This window comes from Spinacia oleracea, chromosome 6 (genome assembly GCF_020520425.1).
Source record: "Spinacia oleracea cultivar Varoflay chromosome 6, BTI_SOV_V1, whole genome shotgun sequence".
NCBI lineage: Eukaryota > Viridiplantae > Streptophyta > Magnoliopsida > Caryophyllales > Amaranthaceae > Spinacia > Spinacia oleracea.
In genome coordinates this window covers 148,452,484-148,466,870 of record NC_079492.1, presented here as the reverse complement: position 1 = coordinate 148,466,870, position 14,387 = coordinate 148,452,484, and the positions used below count along the sequence as shown (strand labels likewise).

General features: G+C 32.2%; 1 protein-coding gene across 2 annotated transcripts; it reads right to left on the bottom strand.

Annotated features, from left to right (window-relative positions):
• Positions 1 to 1,344: 1,344 nt before the first annotated feature.
• On the bottom strand, positions 1,345 to 7,052 carry LOC110792188 (protein LSD1). Of its 2 annotated transcripts, none has more exons than XM_021997000.2 (6): positions 6,834 to 7,052; positions 6,136 to 6,312; positions 5,693 to 5,806; positions 4,898 to 5,011; positions 4,663 to 4,772; positions 1,345 to 1,678 (listed from the first exon to the last, which is right to left on the bottom strand). In XM_021997000.2, exons 2-6 carry the CDS (start codon positions 6,194 to 6,196, stop codon positions 1,637 to 1,639), a joined length of 441 nt encoding a protein of 146 aa, XP_021852692.1. In that variant the 5' UTR covers positions 6,197 to 6,312; positions 6,834 to 7,052; the 3' UTR covers positions 1,345 to 1,636. The 2 variants fall into 2 exon arrangements, with proteins under 2 accessions (XP_021852692.1, XP_021852700.1); XM_021997008.2 differs by having other exon boundaries at positions 6,136 to 6,309.
• Between the last annotated feature and the right edge of the window lie 7,335 nt (positions 7,053 to 14,387).

Below are 14,387 nucleotides of genomic sequence, written 5' to 3'. Positions count from 1 at the left end.
ATCCACATATAAAGTATATACGCATTACAATCAAAAGAGATTGGAATAAAGAGTTCGAGTAACATCGATGAATCTTAGACACCATGATTTATTTTTCTGGGCTGTTTGTCTGTTATGACATGGACATATTCCATATCCAAATGAAATTATTATTATTATGGAGAATTATTGATAATTGACCAAACAAGAGGAGTTGGCTATTTCCAAATCTACAGTAAGATATGCAAGAATAAGGTTCCAGTCAAGTGGAAATTTCTCTCATGTCCATTTTGTGATAAAGCCATTATCTAATGAGAATGATGGTCTAGAATGGCCTCTTTTTCCCCATATTTTTTGTTAGTGTAAGTTTGACCTCACAATTTTTTGTCCTGTTTTTTGGCTAGATTTTCATAAGTATGTGGTAAAATGACCTTCTTTGGCAGTAATCTCCAAGTTTCTTTCATCAAGTCCTACCTTTCAATTATATTTTCCCCTAGTCTTTCAACCCCATTCCATGGTTTGATGGATATACTACGTTTGCCGACATTTATTGTCCATCGTAGTACTACTCTCTCTTCTGTTATAAATTCCGACAACTTGCGCAGCCGCGAAGGGGCACCGAATGTACTTAACCCCTAGTGCGCAGCCGCAAACGGGCTGCTAGTGCTCAGCTGAAGGGGAACCCAAGTACTAGGTTGAAGTTGAATGATAAATCATCAAAAGGTCTTGCGCGCATCCAGAGTACAATACATTTATTGTAAATTGAATAACCTTTACACAGTTTTTTGTAACTTTTGACATGTTTTGATTAACTTTTTATATTATGAATTAATTTTATGGATAAGCTTTGTTAAGGGTTACATGATTACCTTTATACATCATGAATAAACTTAAAAGGGATCATTTTATTAAAATTAAAAATTTTAATCACTAAAAGTGAGCAAATATAAATAAGTTTTGCATTATATCCGGATAACTTTAAACATTTTGGGACATTTAGATAATGTTATATCCGCCATACAAAATCTATTGAACATTGGGTGTAATTAAGAGTTTGTATAATTCATTAACGAGTACTAATTGAGTAGTAGACTACTCAAGTCAACTGTTCGAGATTGTGGAAGATTAGTATTTGTATAATGGCAGAAAAACTACCAATTGCTTGCTGGTTCAGTGGTGATTGGGGCTGAACTTAATAAGGAGAACCCGTGTTGAGTTCGATCCCCCGCAATAACAATTGGGAGGGGACTGGTACCTAACCACCCATAACTCAGCCCGAATCCGGATTAGCCCTAAGGATGAACCGGGTGCTAACACCCAAAAAAATAACGGCAGAAAAACTCACACATCAAAAGAGAGTACAAATCCATTGAAAGTAAAGTTTATTTCATATACTACGTACAAACTAGTACAACCTTTACCTATATATTTAGCCCTTGTACAAAACAAATTTATCCCAATATTCACTATGCGAAAATCGATGAAAATTGCTTATTATTTTCCTGGAAAAACATCTAGGGTGAAAACAGGAAAAGAATTTAAACCTCTATATACTCGTACTAAAATACTTAAGTAAATCCCCTTTATTTGGAGATTAGTTTGCCGGATAATTAATACATACATATAAAATTTGTAATGGTTTTCTCGTTTGATTTCTTCAGCTGTTACTGAACTTCTGTTCTGGGACACTTGCTGCAGCCTGCATTTTATTTAGCCATTAAATTATATCCAAAATTCTCATGTCAAAAATAAAATAATTAAATAAATAATATCCAAATTAAGTACTCCCTCTGTTCCTTTATGTTCTTTCCATTTGGGAATTGGTGTGGGAATTAAGAAAATGGAATCTTGTAATGATTAGGGGTAAGAGTAATGATTGAATGTAAGAGAAAGTAATACAGAGTAAAGTAGTAAAAGAAAGTAATAAAGAAATGAAGGAGAGAGAAGATATTTTTAATAAAGTAATAAAAAATCATAAAAGTGGAGTTGGGTGGGTGAATAGGGAAATGTGAATGAATTAAATAAGAGATGGTGGGGAAATTTGTGGTAAAAAGTAATGTCCAAAAATAGAAATGGAAAGAATATATAGGAACGCCCGAAATAGAAACGGGAAGAACTTTTAGGAACGGAGGGAGTACTACGGAGCAATAACTAATGAATATTGTGTTAATGACTAGATATATACAAATTCTTGTAAAATACTGTCTCAAATAGCACTACAAGAATTTGTATCTTTAACGACAACCTAATTACGGCGGGTTAAAAGTCCCGTCGTAAAAGCCTTACGGGGCTAACAACCAAACAAAGACGGGAATAACCGTTGTAAATATCTTTTACGACGGGTTAACGACAGAATTTTCTATTAACGACGGCCCCCGTTTATGACGGGTTCAGGAAATCCCGTCGTTAATCAACGATTATTGGATTTTCGCGACGGGATTTCCAGTCGTTAATAGTACAATTTCTGGTAGTGTAGGCCGTCAAACTATTACAACTTAGTTTAACATCAGATAGTTTGATATGAGACTAGTTTTTCATATTCATCCCTTAATATAATTGCTAATTAAATAAATATTGTTGGTTTCTTAGCGACATACTAATTAAATGAATCATTTATTATGAGAGAGCTACACTTGAGGTTGAGGCTGAGGTTGAGGTTGAGGTTGAGGTTAAGGTTAAGGGGGAGGAGACTGTACAAACAGCAATTAAACAGGAAAAAAACAAATTTAAGCAACAAAATTGTCCAAAAAGTAGATAAATTGGATATTCATAGTATTAATGTGACATTGATGTTCGACTAACCTAGATTTGAAAGATATTTGGACGTGTAATTCTTATCCCAATATGACGACATCATGACTTAAGCCTTCCTCATATTTATTAATTTATTTCCTCTATTTCAAATTATTTGTGATAATTATTTTTACCCGTTTCAGATTAATTTGCAACATTTTTCAAGAGAAATCTAACACTGTTTTGGTATTGTATTTGTTCATTAAAGTTACAGAAGTTAACTGACTAAAATTTAACTTGACTTTTTTTACTGAATTTAAACTATTTTTTACTGAATATTATTTTTTCTAGGTGAAGAGAAGGCCTACTAATATAATATAAAATAGTTATCGATGAATACATATTTTACATTTACACCCTCAGGTTTGAGGGAAATGAGATATTTCAGGTGAAATTACAACCCTTAACAACCTACATCATTGTAGGTGAATATCCTTAATAGTCATTTTACATGTTAAGCAACTAATTTATCAAACACTTTTACACAAGAAGCTAATTCAACCAATGAGTGAAACCATTTAATACAAACAAATATTCCGTAACAACTAACAGATTGTCAAACCATCTAATATCTAACGACTAAATATGCGAAGTAACAACTAATTACCAAACATGACCCTAATATTGCACATCGTGGACTATGGACCATGGTGCACAATGAGCATGGTGCACCTAAAGAACATATATGCATAAGCAAAAAAACATGACACTACGACAAAAGAATATTCGATATAATATTTTACTTTATTTGTTATAAAAAATAATATATTACTACGTATTTCACTATTTATTAAAAATATAAATAAAAAATATATTCATGTTTATTTCACGTAATCAGGTGTTCTTTTAATTATATACTAGTGTTCTTAAGATGCACCATAATCCACCTAGATACGCTAATATTGCTAATTGCTATTGGTAAAAAAAGACTAAAAGTCTAATACGGGGGAGATATGAGATAAATAGAGGCAACACTTTCACCTAAAATTGACGCCACATTTTATTCTGAAACTTTATTATCATTAGGATAAGATTGGAACAAATCAACAAAAAGCCTTCACATGTCTTTTGTTATGAGTAATCTAAAAGTTGATTTGACTACGAACATGATTTGATGTTTTCTTAACAAAACACACACAAATGCAACATGACTTGATGCCATATAATCACACCTCGTCAAACATGCACGTATCACAAATTAATTCGTAGTTGTATCGGGTGATGATAAAGGTCGCAAGTTACGACAATATATAGTTGTCGCAATTTTACGTATCGGGGTTTAATTGTTCCATATAGGTGTCACGTAGTGTATGCGTCATCAGCATATTTTTGCTATTAATACAATATATTTACTATGAAAATATGTAAATAAGGTAATCAATATAAAGGAGTGAACAAATTAGAAAATCAAGATTTTTCTATTTTTTTAGCACGTATAATAGGTTATATAAATTAAATATTTTAGTTTCCAATTTAAATCATGACACATAAGCATGTCATGTTATCATTGTGACATGACTTAAAGATCGCATGTTGCGACCTTTATCATTTTTGATATTTCTATTATTTCTTGCATTTAAGTTATTGTTAGAGGAGGATTCCCTAAGTTATACGATTTCTTATCTTAAAACAAGAAGAAGTTAGAGTCATTTTAGTATTTTGTATAAATTTTTGTTTCCTATGTTAAACAAGTATTCTTTATACAAAATCGAGAGTAATAAGTACACAATTACAATATCTAAAGAAAAAGTTAAACAGTTAAACAGTAATAATATGTATTAATGATGTCTTCGCATAATGATTAAAATTGATTACCTGTGATGAATGAGATAAAAAAAAAAAACTAGTAATCAAAAGTGGAATAGTTGTATTGGCAAAATTACAACTTACCCCAATTGAAGTGACAAAATTGCAAACCGCACATTTAACAGATCGTGCCCCGTATTGATACATCAATAGCATCCTACAATTCCCACAATTCACATGTGCCACTTGATTTGCTACATGGAAAAATAAAAATTACAAATTTTAATCAACTTTTTTTTTTCCCATGTTCTAATTAATCAAAGAATAAAATCCTAATTATTTAATTTAATTCATATTTTTATTTTTCTAACTAATTTACCTTCCAAAGCTAGATTAACGGTATGACAACAAGAACATTGTACACTAGTTGCTCCTCGAATGTACATTAGGAGAGTGTGGCATCCTGCACATACTAGTTGTGCCATCTCTGTCCCTGTTTCAACATTTTAAACCAAAATGAAAATACTGATTTTTTTAAAAAAACTTTTGGGTGCGAAATTTGCTAATAACATTCAATAAGTGGATTTAAAAAAAAAAAAAAAAATCAATACAGACAACCGGTAAAACCAGCTCAGTCAATAGTCGACATCCAATCCAACAATCAATTGTCAAACAAGGCTGGAAATTTCACTTTCTTTAATTTCTAGATAGTGAAAGAAGGTGGCGTATTACATGTCTGATTTATATATTCAGATATCTTCTAACAGTATCTATCACATTCAACTAAACGGTGTTCCAAAATCAATTCACAAGTAGCATTTGTACCAGTATTCATGCCACGTGTCATTTTTTTAGACAGTTGGAAAAAAATTGTAATTAACTAATTTTGTAGCAATAAATTGTGATCAATATGGAGAATAATAAAAGATGTACATGATTTGAACATGTAATCTACCGTACATAGGCCTACTGCCTACGCAATCGCAGTCTTAATCACTGGGCCAAGACATCGCCGGTGAGAATAATTAGTAAAAGAATACATCACATATTCACATAGATCAATATGAATATGATAAAATTACTAATATAATGAAAATTACAAAATTTGATATTGAAATTACTAATATAATGAAATTAGAAAAACACAAAATTTAATTAAGAAAACAGAAATTACCAGGAGGTGGGACAGCAGTAACAGAATTGCATACAGCACAACATACAGAAGTAGCTCCAGCAGGATACATTAGTAGATTTCTACATCCTGAGCATACTAATTGACTTTGTGCTCCTGTTCATCATTCAAAACTCATACAATTACAATCCCAAACTTTTCTATTGCTTAAAATTACTCAATTAACCCAAAATCTAAACTCACTTGTTTCTATAAATAAAACTATATATTGTACCACGAACCTTATCCGTCTAGATTCAGTTGTCACATTACGAGTTCAAATACATTGCATTATCAATAACGCGATCATTAAATCTTTCTAGATTGTCATAATTTTCATATCCAATTTGAAGAAAAGTTAATTACCCTTTTCTTTTTCACTAAATACCCAAATCAAATTTTACTTAATTTAATCATTAATTAGTATAAGAAAGTTGAGAAATTACCATTTGCAGGTGGGGTGAAAGGTACTGGAGGAGTAGGATATGGAGCAAGAGGAACTGGCATCCTTGGATCTCTTCCTCCTCAACAAAAGACTATCTAACTTTTTCTTTCTATCTTAGCTTGATTCCTCAAGCAACTTCAACCTCAATCCAAACAAGTTTGAATCACATTTTTACCTGCTATTTGTTCAATAAAAAGGAAAACAAGGCATGAATAATTCTATATGTAATGAGGCTACTTATATGGATATTTATGGAATAATAGTTGAGAGAAAAAAGTGCACAAATTTGCGGAAACTGATTTTGGCACACCTCTGTTTGAGCATAGCGCAGTTTCTGGTGCTCTCACAGCTGGTGTGTCAAAATCACTTCCGATTTGCTTTATGAACACTTACACACCACAAAAACAATAAAGAATAAAAGGGAGAAAGCAAAAAAAAAATTGTAGGGATTGTAGTTTGGTGAATTCCATAATTGCATAATTCACCAAACAACAAAAGGGAAAAATGGCAGCTTTTTTGTCCTTCAAAATGCCTAAGAAAGAGCCAACATGAAGTATCATATAGTACAACTAATTACTGAATGAACTAGCATATTCCATTCATCGGGAATCTATATTGATGTTAATAGCGTAATTTGAACTAGTAATATGACAACTGAATTCGAACAGATAAGTTGATGATGAAAAATTTAGAGTTTACCCATCATCAAGAATTAAAGACTGTCATAAAGAATCAAGAACAGAAAATGGAGGTGTTGTAGTGGGATTTGATTAGCATGAGTTGGTGTGGGGCAAAAGTAGCATAACAGAGATGAAGTTATGGGGAGTGAAGAAGACAGGGAGGAAATGGGGGATACAATTGTCAATTGGGCAACTACAGTTAGAAAGACAATGGTAAGGGGGGGAGAGGGGGAAAATAGACGAGAAAAGGTCAGAGAATGATCTTATATAAGTAAAAAGGATTTGCTTATTTTATTTTATTTTTAGTAAGAAAGGTACGTTAATGTTAGGATTATCTTCTACCAATAGTGTACTAAAAATACACAATTTTTTTACCGGATTAAAAGTTAACTCAATGTTTAAAACTTAAAAGTTACAGAGTATGTAAAAACTATCTATTTTTAGGGATAAATTTTTTCATTGTAATAAAAAAGTTATTTATTCAAATTCACTAATAATGTATAAAATTAATCATTTAACCCTTTAAAATATTTGTCGATTTTTTTATGTATAATACAAAGTTAATCAAAACACATACTCCGTATAAAACTGGGTAAAATCATTAGTTGTACGTATACCTTTTGTATGCAAGCAAGACCCTTTCACTTTTTTTTTGTGTTTTATTAAATTTTATCCATTTCTATTTCACAAAGAGTTTTTCGTACGTACCATCTTACCCTTATTTCCCAACAACATTTTCAAATCTTCAGTCATTCGCTATTACTTACGGGTGATGATAAAGGTCGCAAGTTGCGACAACATTTAGTTGTCGCAATCTTACGTGTCGGAGTTTAATTGGTACATATAGGCGCCACATAGGCTATGAGTCATCATAATATTTTTACTATCAATGCAATATTTTTATTACGAAAATATGTAAATAAGGTAATCGATATATAGAAGGAAATAAATTATAATATTAAGATTTTCCTACATTTTTTTAAAACATATATTATAGTATATATATAAGTTAAATATTTTAATTTCCAATTTAAATCGTGACACATAAGCATGTCATGTCATCATTGTGACACGGCTTAAAGGTCGCATGTTGCTACCTTTATCATTTTCGATTACTTTAATTTAACTGGTTTTTACTGTATCTATTTTACTTTATCCACTTTTTTTACGCCATTCATTAGCAAGTGATCGAGGCAGTGAGTATTAGAACATGCAATGTACATTGGTTGGCTCTTTAAAAAAGCTCTTGGAGGACTCTCCCCTCTCTCTCTACCACTATCTCTCTACCAGACACACTCAAGAATTCGTTCTTAAAAACACCCAACATTGGTTGGTTACTCAAATGAGCTCTCCATTATCATTTTTACCATTTGGTGGTCACAATTTATTGTGTTTTTAACCAAAGTTACTATCCAATTTTTAAAGTTACTCCCCACTTTTCAACAAGAATCAACTCTTGAAGGGCTCTTGGGCAAGAGCTACCTTGAAGTAGCTCTCCATGAAGAGCTACTCAAGAGTCCCTCAAGAACCACTCAAGAGCCCCAATATTGGCCAAGAGATAGTTCTTGTTGGAGAGCTACTTGGAAAGCCACTCCAAGAGCCCCAATGTACATGCTCTTAGGCACGTACAATAATAGGCATCCCATCTTTTTAGCCTTTTTTAGTTTAGGGATTTTTTTATTAGCTATTTCAGCCAAACACAATGCTAAATTTTCTGCAAAAAAATCTTCCTTGGTAATGTTTTATAGGTAGCTTCAGTACATTTTCCGGTGGAAGGTAGCTATCAAACCCAATTTATCAAAAATTTACCTCCTTTTACCTCATTTTGGCGTAATAGGAGTAATTGATGAGTTGATTGAGTTTGAAACCCCACATGGATCAACACGCCCGACTATTGGTACTTCTTTTGATGCAGCACTAAATGTCGTAATATCTGGTTTTCTAACCTGCTAATCTCGATAAATAAATACGGATACGGAGTATATTTAATAGACTACAAAGAGGACCACATCTACACTATGTTATAATGGTGCAAAGCAGTACAAAATCGTTAGAGTTAGAGTTATGTGACTTATGTCATACAGTAGGTTTATTGTCCCACCTCCTCTTCAACAATCATGCACTCCTATGATCCTATGATTTTATCTTGCCTTTTCACTTGCCCCATTACCATTTGCATATAATTTTAGGAAAACGAAAAAAGAAGAGAGGAAAAATTAACTGAAAAAGAAACGGGCAAGTAAATTGGAAGTTAGGAACATCTTTAAAAGAAAAATGGTACAGTTTCTCTGTGTCAGTTTCATTTGAGTATAATTTTTAAAATTTTACGTTGAGCGTTAATAATTCAATCCTTTAAGTATGTCGACGGAGTAAAAATGATAATTCAATCTTTTAAGTATTTCGTCCATCTAAAAATGTGTTTTGCTGACATTAAATAGTGGAGTACGAAAATGATAAAGGTCGCAACATGCGACCTTTAAGCCGTGTCACAATGATGACATGACATGCTTATGTGTCATGATTTAAATTAGAAACTAAAATATTTAACTTATATAACATATTATATATGTAGTAGAAAAATCTTAATATTCTAATTTGTTTCCTTCTTTATATCGACTACTTTATTTACATAATTTCATAGTAAAAATAATGCATTGATAGTAAAAATATTCTAATGACGCATAGCCTACGTGGCACCTATATATACCAATTAAACTGCGATACGTAAGATTGCAACAACTAAATGTTGTCGCAACTTGCGACCTTTATCATCACCCTAAATAGTAATGTTAGTTATAGACTTGAATATAGTCAATATACACTTATACAGTGGTAGCCAGAACTTGTTGCCTTGTTGGTGCTAATGGTGGTCCAAACAATAATTTGAAATGGGTAGTGTTGTAATGTTGTTAGTTTGTGTGATTAATTTAGCATCTCAAATTACTATTCTAGGTTGTCATGATGCATTTTGGAAAAAAGTTAATTAGTAGAATGCATTTTATATAATAAAGAAAAAGAAAAAATGGCTAGAGGGATGATCAAAATTAAATCAGTTTATATTTTTATTTACTTTATAGATGTATCAAAATAAATTTATACGTCTCCTTAAAAAAAAAAAAGTTTATACGTAGTATTTTTTACGAAGTAAGCCGTATATGATGGAGTATATTTCTCTCTATCATGTACGGAGTACTTTAGAAAAACGTTAGGCCTATTTAACCACAAAAGGAGAGTGATTAAAGTAGTTGACATCTACAATAAATAATCGTTATTAAAACCAAACCCCTTTAAGGATGCAGAAAACAATGGGCAGAAGAAATCCATCAAAATCCCCCATAAGGGCATAAGGCATTAGCTAAAATAGTAGGTAAAGTTTGTAAATGAAACAAATGCAAACAAAATGAATGGGACATCCGCACTTTAAAATAGAAATGACTTACTTACTCCGTTATTGATTTTTAGAAAATGGATTCATATTTTCCTTTGTTTGTTTTTGTTAAGAGTAGAAAACACCTTTCTCTATGCGAAAACCATCTTTCTCTTTGAAAAGAATGTCACATTTTCCACTCTAATTAACCCTTCCTATTTCTTTTCTTTCCTCTCATTTCCACTTCTACAGTATGTTATTTTTCTTTATAATTTTTCTTGTAAGGAAACAAACAAAGGAAAACTATTTTCCCTTAATGTTTTTCCTTTGAATTTTTTTTCCATGGAAAATCATTTTTTCTTTGAAAATATTTTCCATTGAAACAAATGGAGCCTCGATCAATTTCTTATGGATATCATTTCTATCTGGTTGTTGCACTTGGAATAAATCCATTACCCATTTAGGCATTTCTATGATCATGGCTCCACATCCATGAGCTCGACGGGCATCTAAATATAAAATTCTTTAAATTTTAAAGATGAAGTTAGGATCGCCGACGCTTTTCTTTATAGAATAATTATTGACCTACTGTATCATTTTTTAATTATTGTGGATATCAACTAGTTTAATTGGTTAATTTTTAAGGTCAATACCACCGCATAAATGACAACCCATTATAGCTTACACACCAAAAACGAGCTAGGTTATCTAATTAACTACTTAATTTTGTTTTATTCATCACTACATTAATTAATTAATTATAATAACACGTACGTCGAGTTGAGTAGGAAAAGAGAACATTCGCAATCTAAGATAAAGTCAAGTGGAAAATAGTGAGAAAAATGAGAGTGAGAACAAAAGAAACAAATTAATACTCAAAATAATAATTTAATTTAAAAAAAAGAGTTGGAGAGAAAGCATGGGCTAAAAGAGTGTTTGGAAAGACGTTAGTATGAGAAACTCGTGGTGTAAATATAGCCATGCACACCCAAAGCCAAGGGACCATTCATTAATTATTGTACTTTTCGTTTTTCTCTGCAACCTTCATTTTCTTGCACTATCCCAAATAATTATGGACTTTTTTTTTTAATTGTGGGAAATAAGTGCATGGATATTCTTGCCAATAATATACGCATTATTTGAAAGATCCATATCACAAAAAGCCATACTCATCTAAAACTGATATTGTTGATAAAATATATTATTGATAGGGAAAATATAATATTGTGTTGTGTTTCTACGTGGGCATACACCTCTATTTATAATACAAACTAGATCTCCTATTCTTCATAGGATTCCTAATTCATATAGACTTCTATCTTATATCATATAGCTTAGTTATAACATAACTAGGTTATATTCGATATTCTATCATATAGGATAACTGCGTTATCCTCAATAACCTCCCGCAATCGTAACGGCAGTTTCACGAACATTGCGATTGGAGAAATAAAAAAATATATCATATGCTTGTCCTGTCAAGGAGTCATGTCGTTACTGTCGTTTCAAAGAGTCCTGTCGTTTCGTACAAGGAAAAAAAAAATGTCATATGCATGTCTTGTCGTGCCAAGGAGTCATGTCGTTACTGTCATTTCAAGGAGTCATGTCGTTACTGTCGTTTCAAGGAGTCCGGTCGTTTCGTACAAGAGAAAAAATGTTATATGCCTGTCTTGTCGTGTCAAGGAGTCCTGTCGTTACTGTCGTTTCAAGGAGTCCGGTCGTTTCGTACAAGAGAAAAAATATCATATGCCTGCCTTGTTGTGTCAGGGATTCCTGTCGTTACTATCGTTTCAAGGAATCCTGTCGTTTCGTACAAGGAAAAAAAATTGCCAATATGAAAAACCTCTCACACGGCCGAATGAGAACCGTCCATGTCTTACGACACATGAAAAACCGTCCATATCTTACGACATATGGAGAACCGTCCATATCTTACGACACCTGGAGAACGATAAATTATCAAGAGAATAAAATAGAAGAAACGTAAAAATCACAGCGGAAGTATAATAATCAGATAAAAAATATATTATTTTGGATATAGTATATGTGAGTTTAAGTTTTTAACCCACCGGCAGGGGAAATTTTTGTAAATCGATTCCAAGATCTAACCTGCTCTTGACACCATGTAAAATATAATAGCCTAGTTATAACATAACTCTACTGTATTCGACATTCTATCATATAGGATAACTGCGTTATCCTCAATATATTACAATCTCAATTTTGACGAAGGAAATCTTTATTTGATTCAATTTGTCATGTATTTATTAAATTTAAAATTCTTTTATAGATGTCGTACGTATAATTATTTATTAATGAATTGATTTACTGTAAAAAAATATTCTATACCTTACAAGGGAGCTCCCAAATCCAACAAAACCATACTAGCGCGTTGTGAGAATGGATCGATTGATGAGAAATTAAACAACGGATTCACTTATTTTGTCATTCAGATCAGTAACCTATAGTACTTCATCTGTCGATTTTAGTTACAACCTTTACTGTTCAACTAAATTCTTGCAATGCAAGTGGCCCGGGTAGTTAGTAATTACATCCATACCTCGATTTTTATATACAATTACGGGAAAATATAGGTTATTGAATATGGATGAGGGTAGCTTGATAAAGTCAAATGAGAAAAGTTACCAAATATATAAAAGTTACAACTAAAAGAAAATATCCCAAAATAAAAACGTTACAACTAAAAGAAAACGTATATATTATACACAGAGTAATTGATATGTTCAACCACATTATACACTTGGTTAAGTAATAATCAACATGTGTAACTATTAGCATTGGCCCTTTTACCAAAATGGCTATTTTTACAAATTTATTTACCAAAATAACTACTTTTGAATTCTATTTTCCAAACTAGCTACTATTTTGATTTTGAAGTAAAAATCAATGAATTGGTTTGATTTTTTTAATTGTGAACCGGTTTGGTTTTTTTTTAATAGTGAACCGGTTTGGGTTTTTTTTTTTTTTTTTGGTTCTACTACGAGGAGTTCCCACCGCCTTCGGCGAGTGGACTAATCTCCCGCGGGAGTTTGCATGGGTACCTCGATGGGCAGCATCCCTCCCAGTTGAGATTTTTTCCAATCCCAAAGCTCGAACCCGAGACCTTGGTTAAGGAGCAAGAGGCCCTTAACCACTCATGCCAACCTCAATCGGTGGTTTGGGTTTTTTTTAATTGTGAACCAGTTTGGTTTTTTTTTAATTGTGAACTACTGAACCGGTTTGGTTTGAGTTTTTTGTTTTATAGAATAGGTGATTTTGTTTAATAATACAAGTTATTTTTCATTAATAATAAAGTAATTATTATTTGGTTTGTAATTTATGTTTTGGGTTGATTTTATTTGAGAATGCTTTACGGCTAGTCTCAACTTCATCACTATCTATATTCGGGGCGCATCGCAGGACGGGGATGGCATTGAAACCATCCACAAAACCAGAAAGGACTCACGAGAGCTGATGATTTCATTAGCTTGGCTGTAACCAAGGGCCAGCGATTTTTGTATTTTGATTATTTTGGTTTGTAAGTCTTAAGACTGATTTGTACTCTGAGCTTTCACAATGATTGGGCAACCGTCCAATTCTATGGCTCCTTCCTACTTAATAAAACAAACCTCAATCATCAAAAAAGAAAAAACCGGTTCAATAGATATATATAAAAAAAAAAAAACCCAAACCAAATTGGTTCATTGTTTTTTTTTGCCTCAAAGTCAAAATAGTCGTTTTGGTGAATAAATAGTAGCTAGTTTGGGAAATAGAATTCAAAAGTAGCTATTTTGGTAAATAAAATTATAAAAGTAGTCATTTTGGTAAAAGATCCTATTAGCATTACATCAGAGTTGAAACAATACGCAACTATGTTCCCCAACATTAATGAGTCTTGTGATCTTGTCTCTAACCCTAATCAATAAATCAATCATACAAATACAATGGTGAATCCGACCACGTACAAATAATCAAATATCAGCAATTACTACCTCCAATTGCAAGTATATCCCCGAGATGTCTCCCAATTGGAAACTCCCCATGTAATTATTGTCTGTGTCATTTTTTCACCACCGTTGCAGATTCCTTCTCCGAACAGTGAACACGAAAATTGATTTTGGCACATCATTTACGGAGTAATTGATTTTGGCACGCACACCATAGAAAATTGTGACATAGGTCTTCCAAGATCAACTAAATAGTATG

Bases quoted from the DNA above. Each gene is read 5' to 3' on its own strand.
- LOC110792188 (XM_021997000.2), bottom strand. From the start codon at position 6,196: ATGCCAGTTCCTCTTGCTCCATATCCTACTCCTCCAGTACCTTTCACC. The intron at 5,012-5,692 runs GTAATTTCTGTT...ATGTTGAAACAG, and splicing joins TACTGCTGTCCCACCTCCTG to GGACAGAGATGGCACAACTA. The intron at 4,773-4,897 runs GTAAATTAGTTA...TTTTCCATGTAG, and splicing joins CGTTAATCTAGCTTTGGAAG to CAAATCAAGTGGCACATGTG.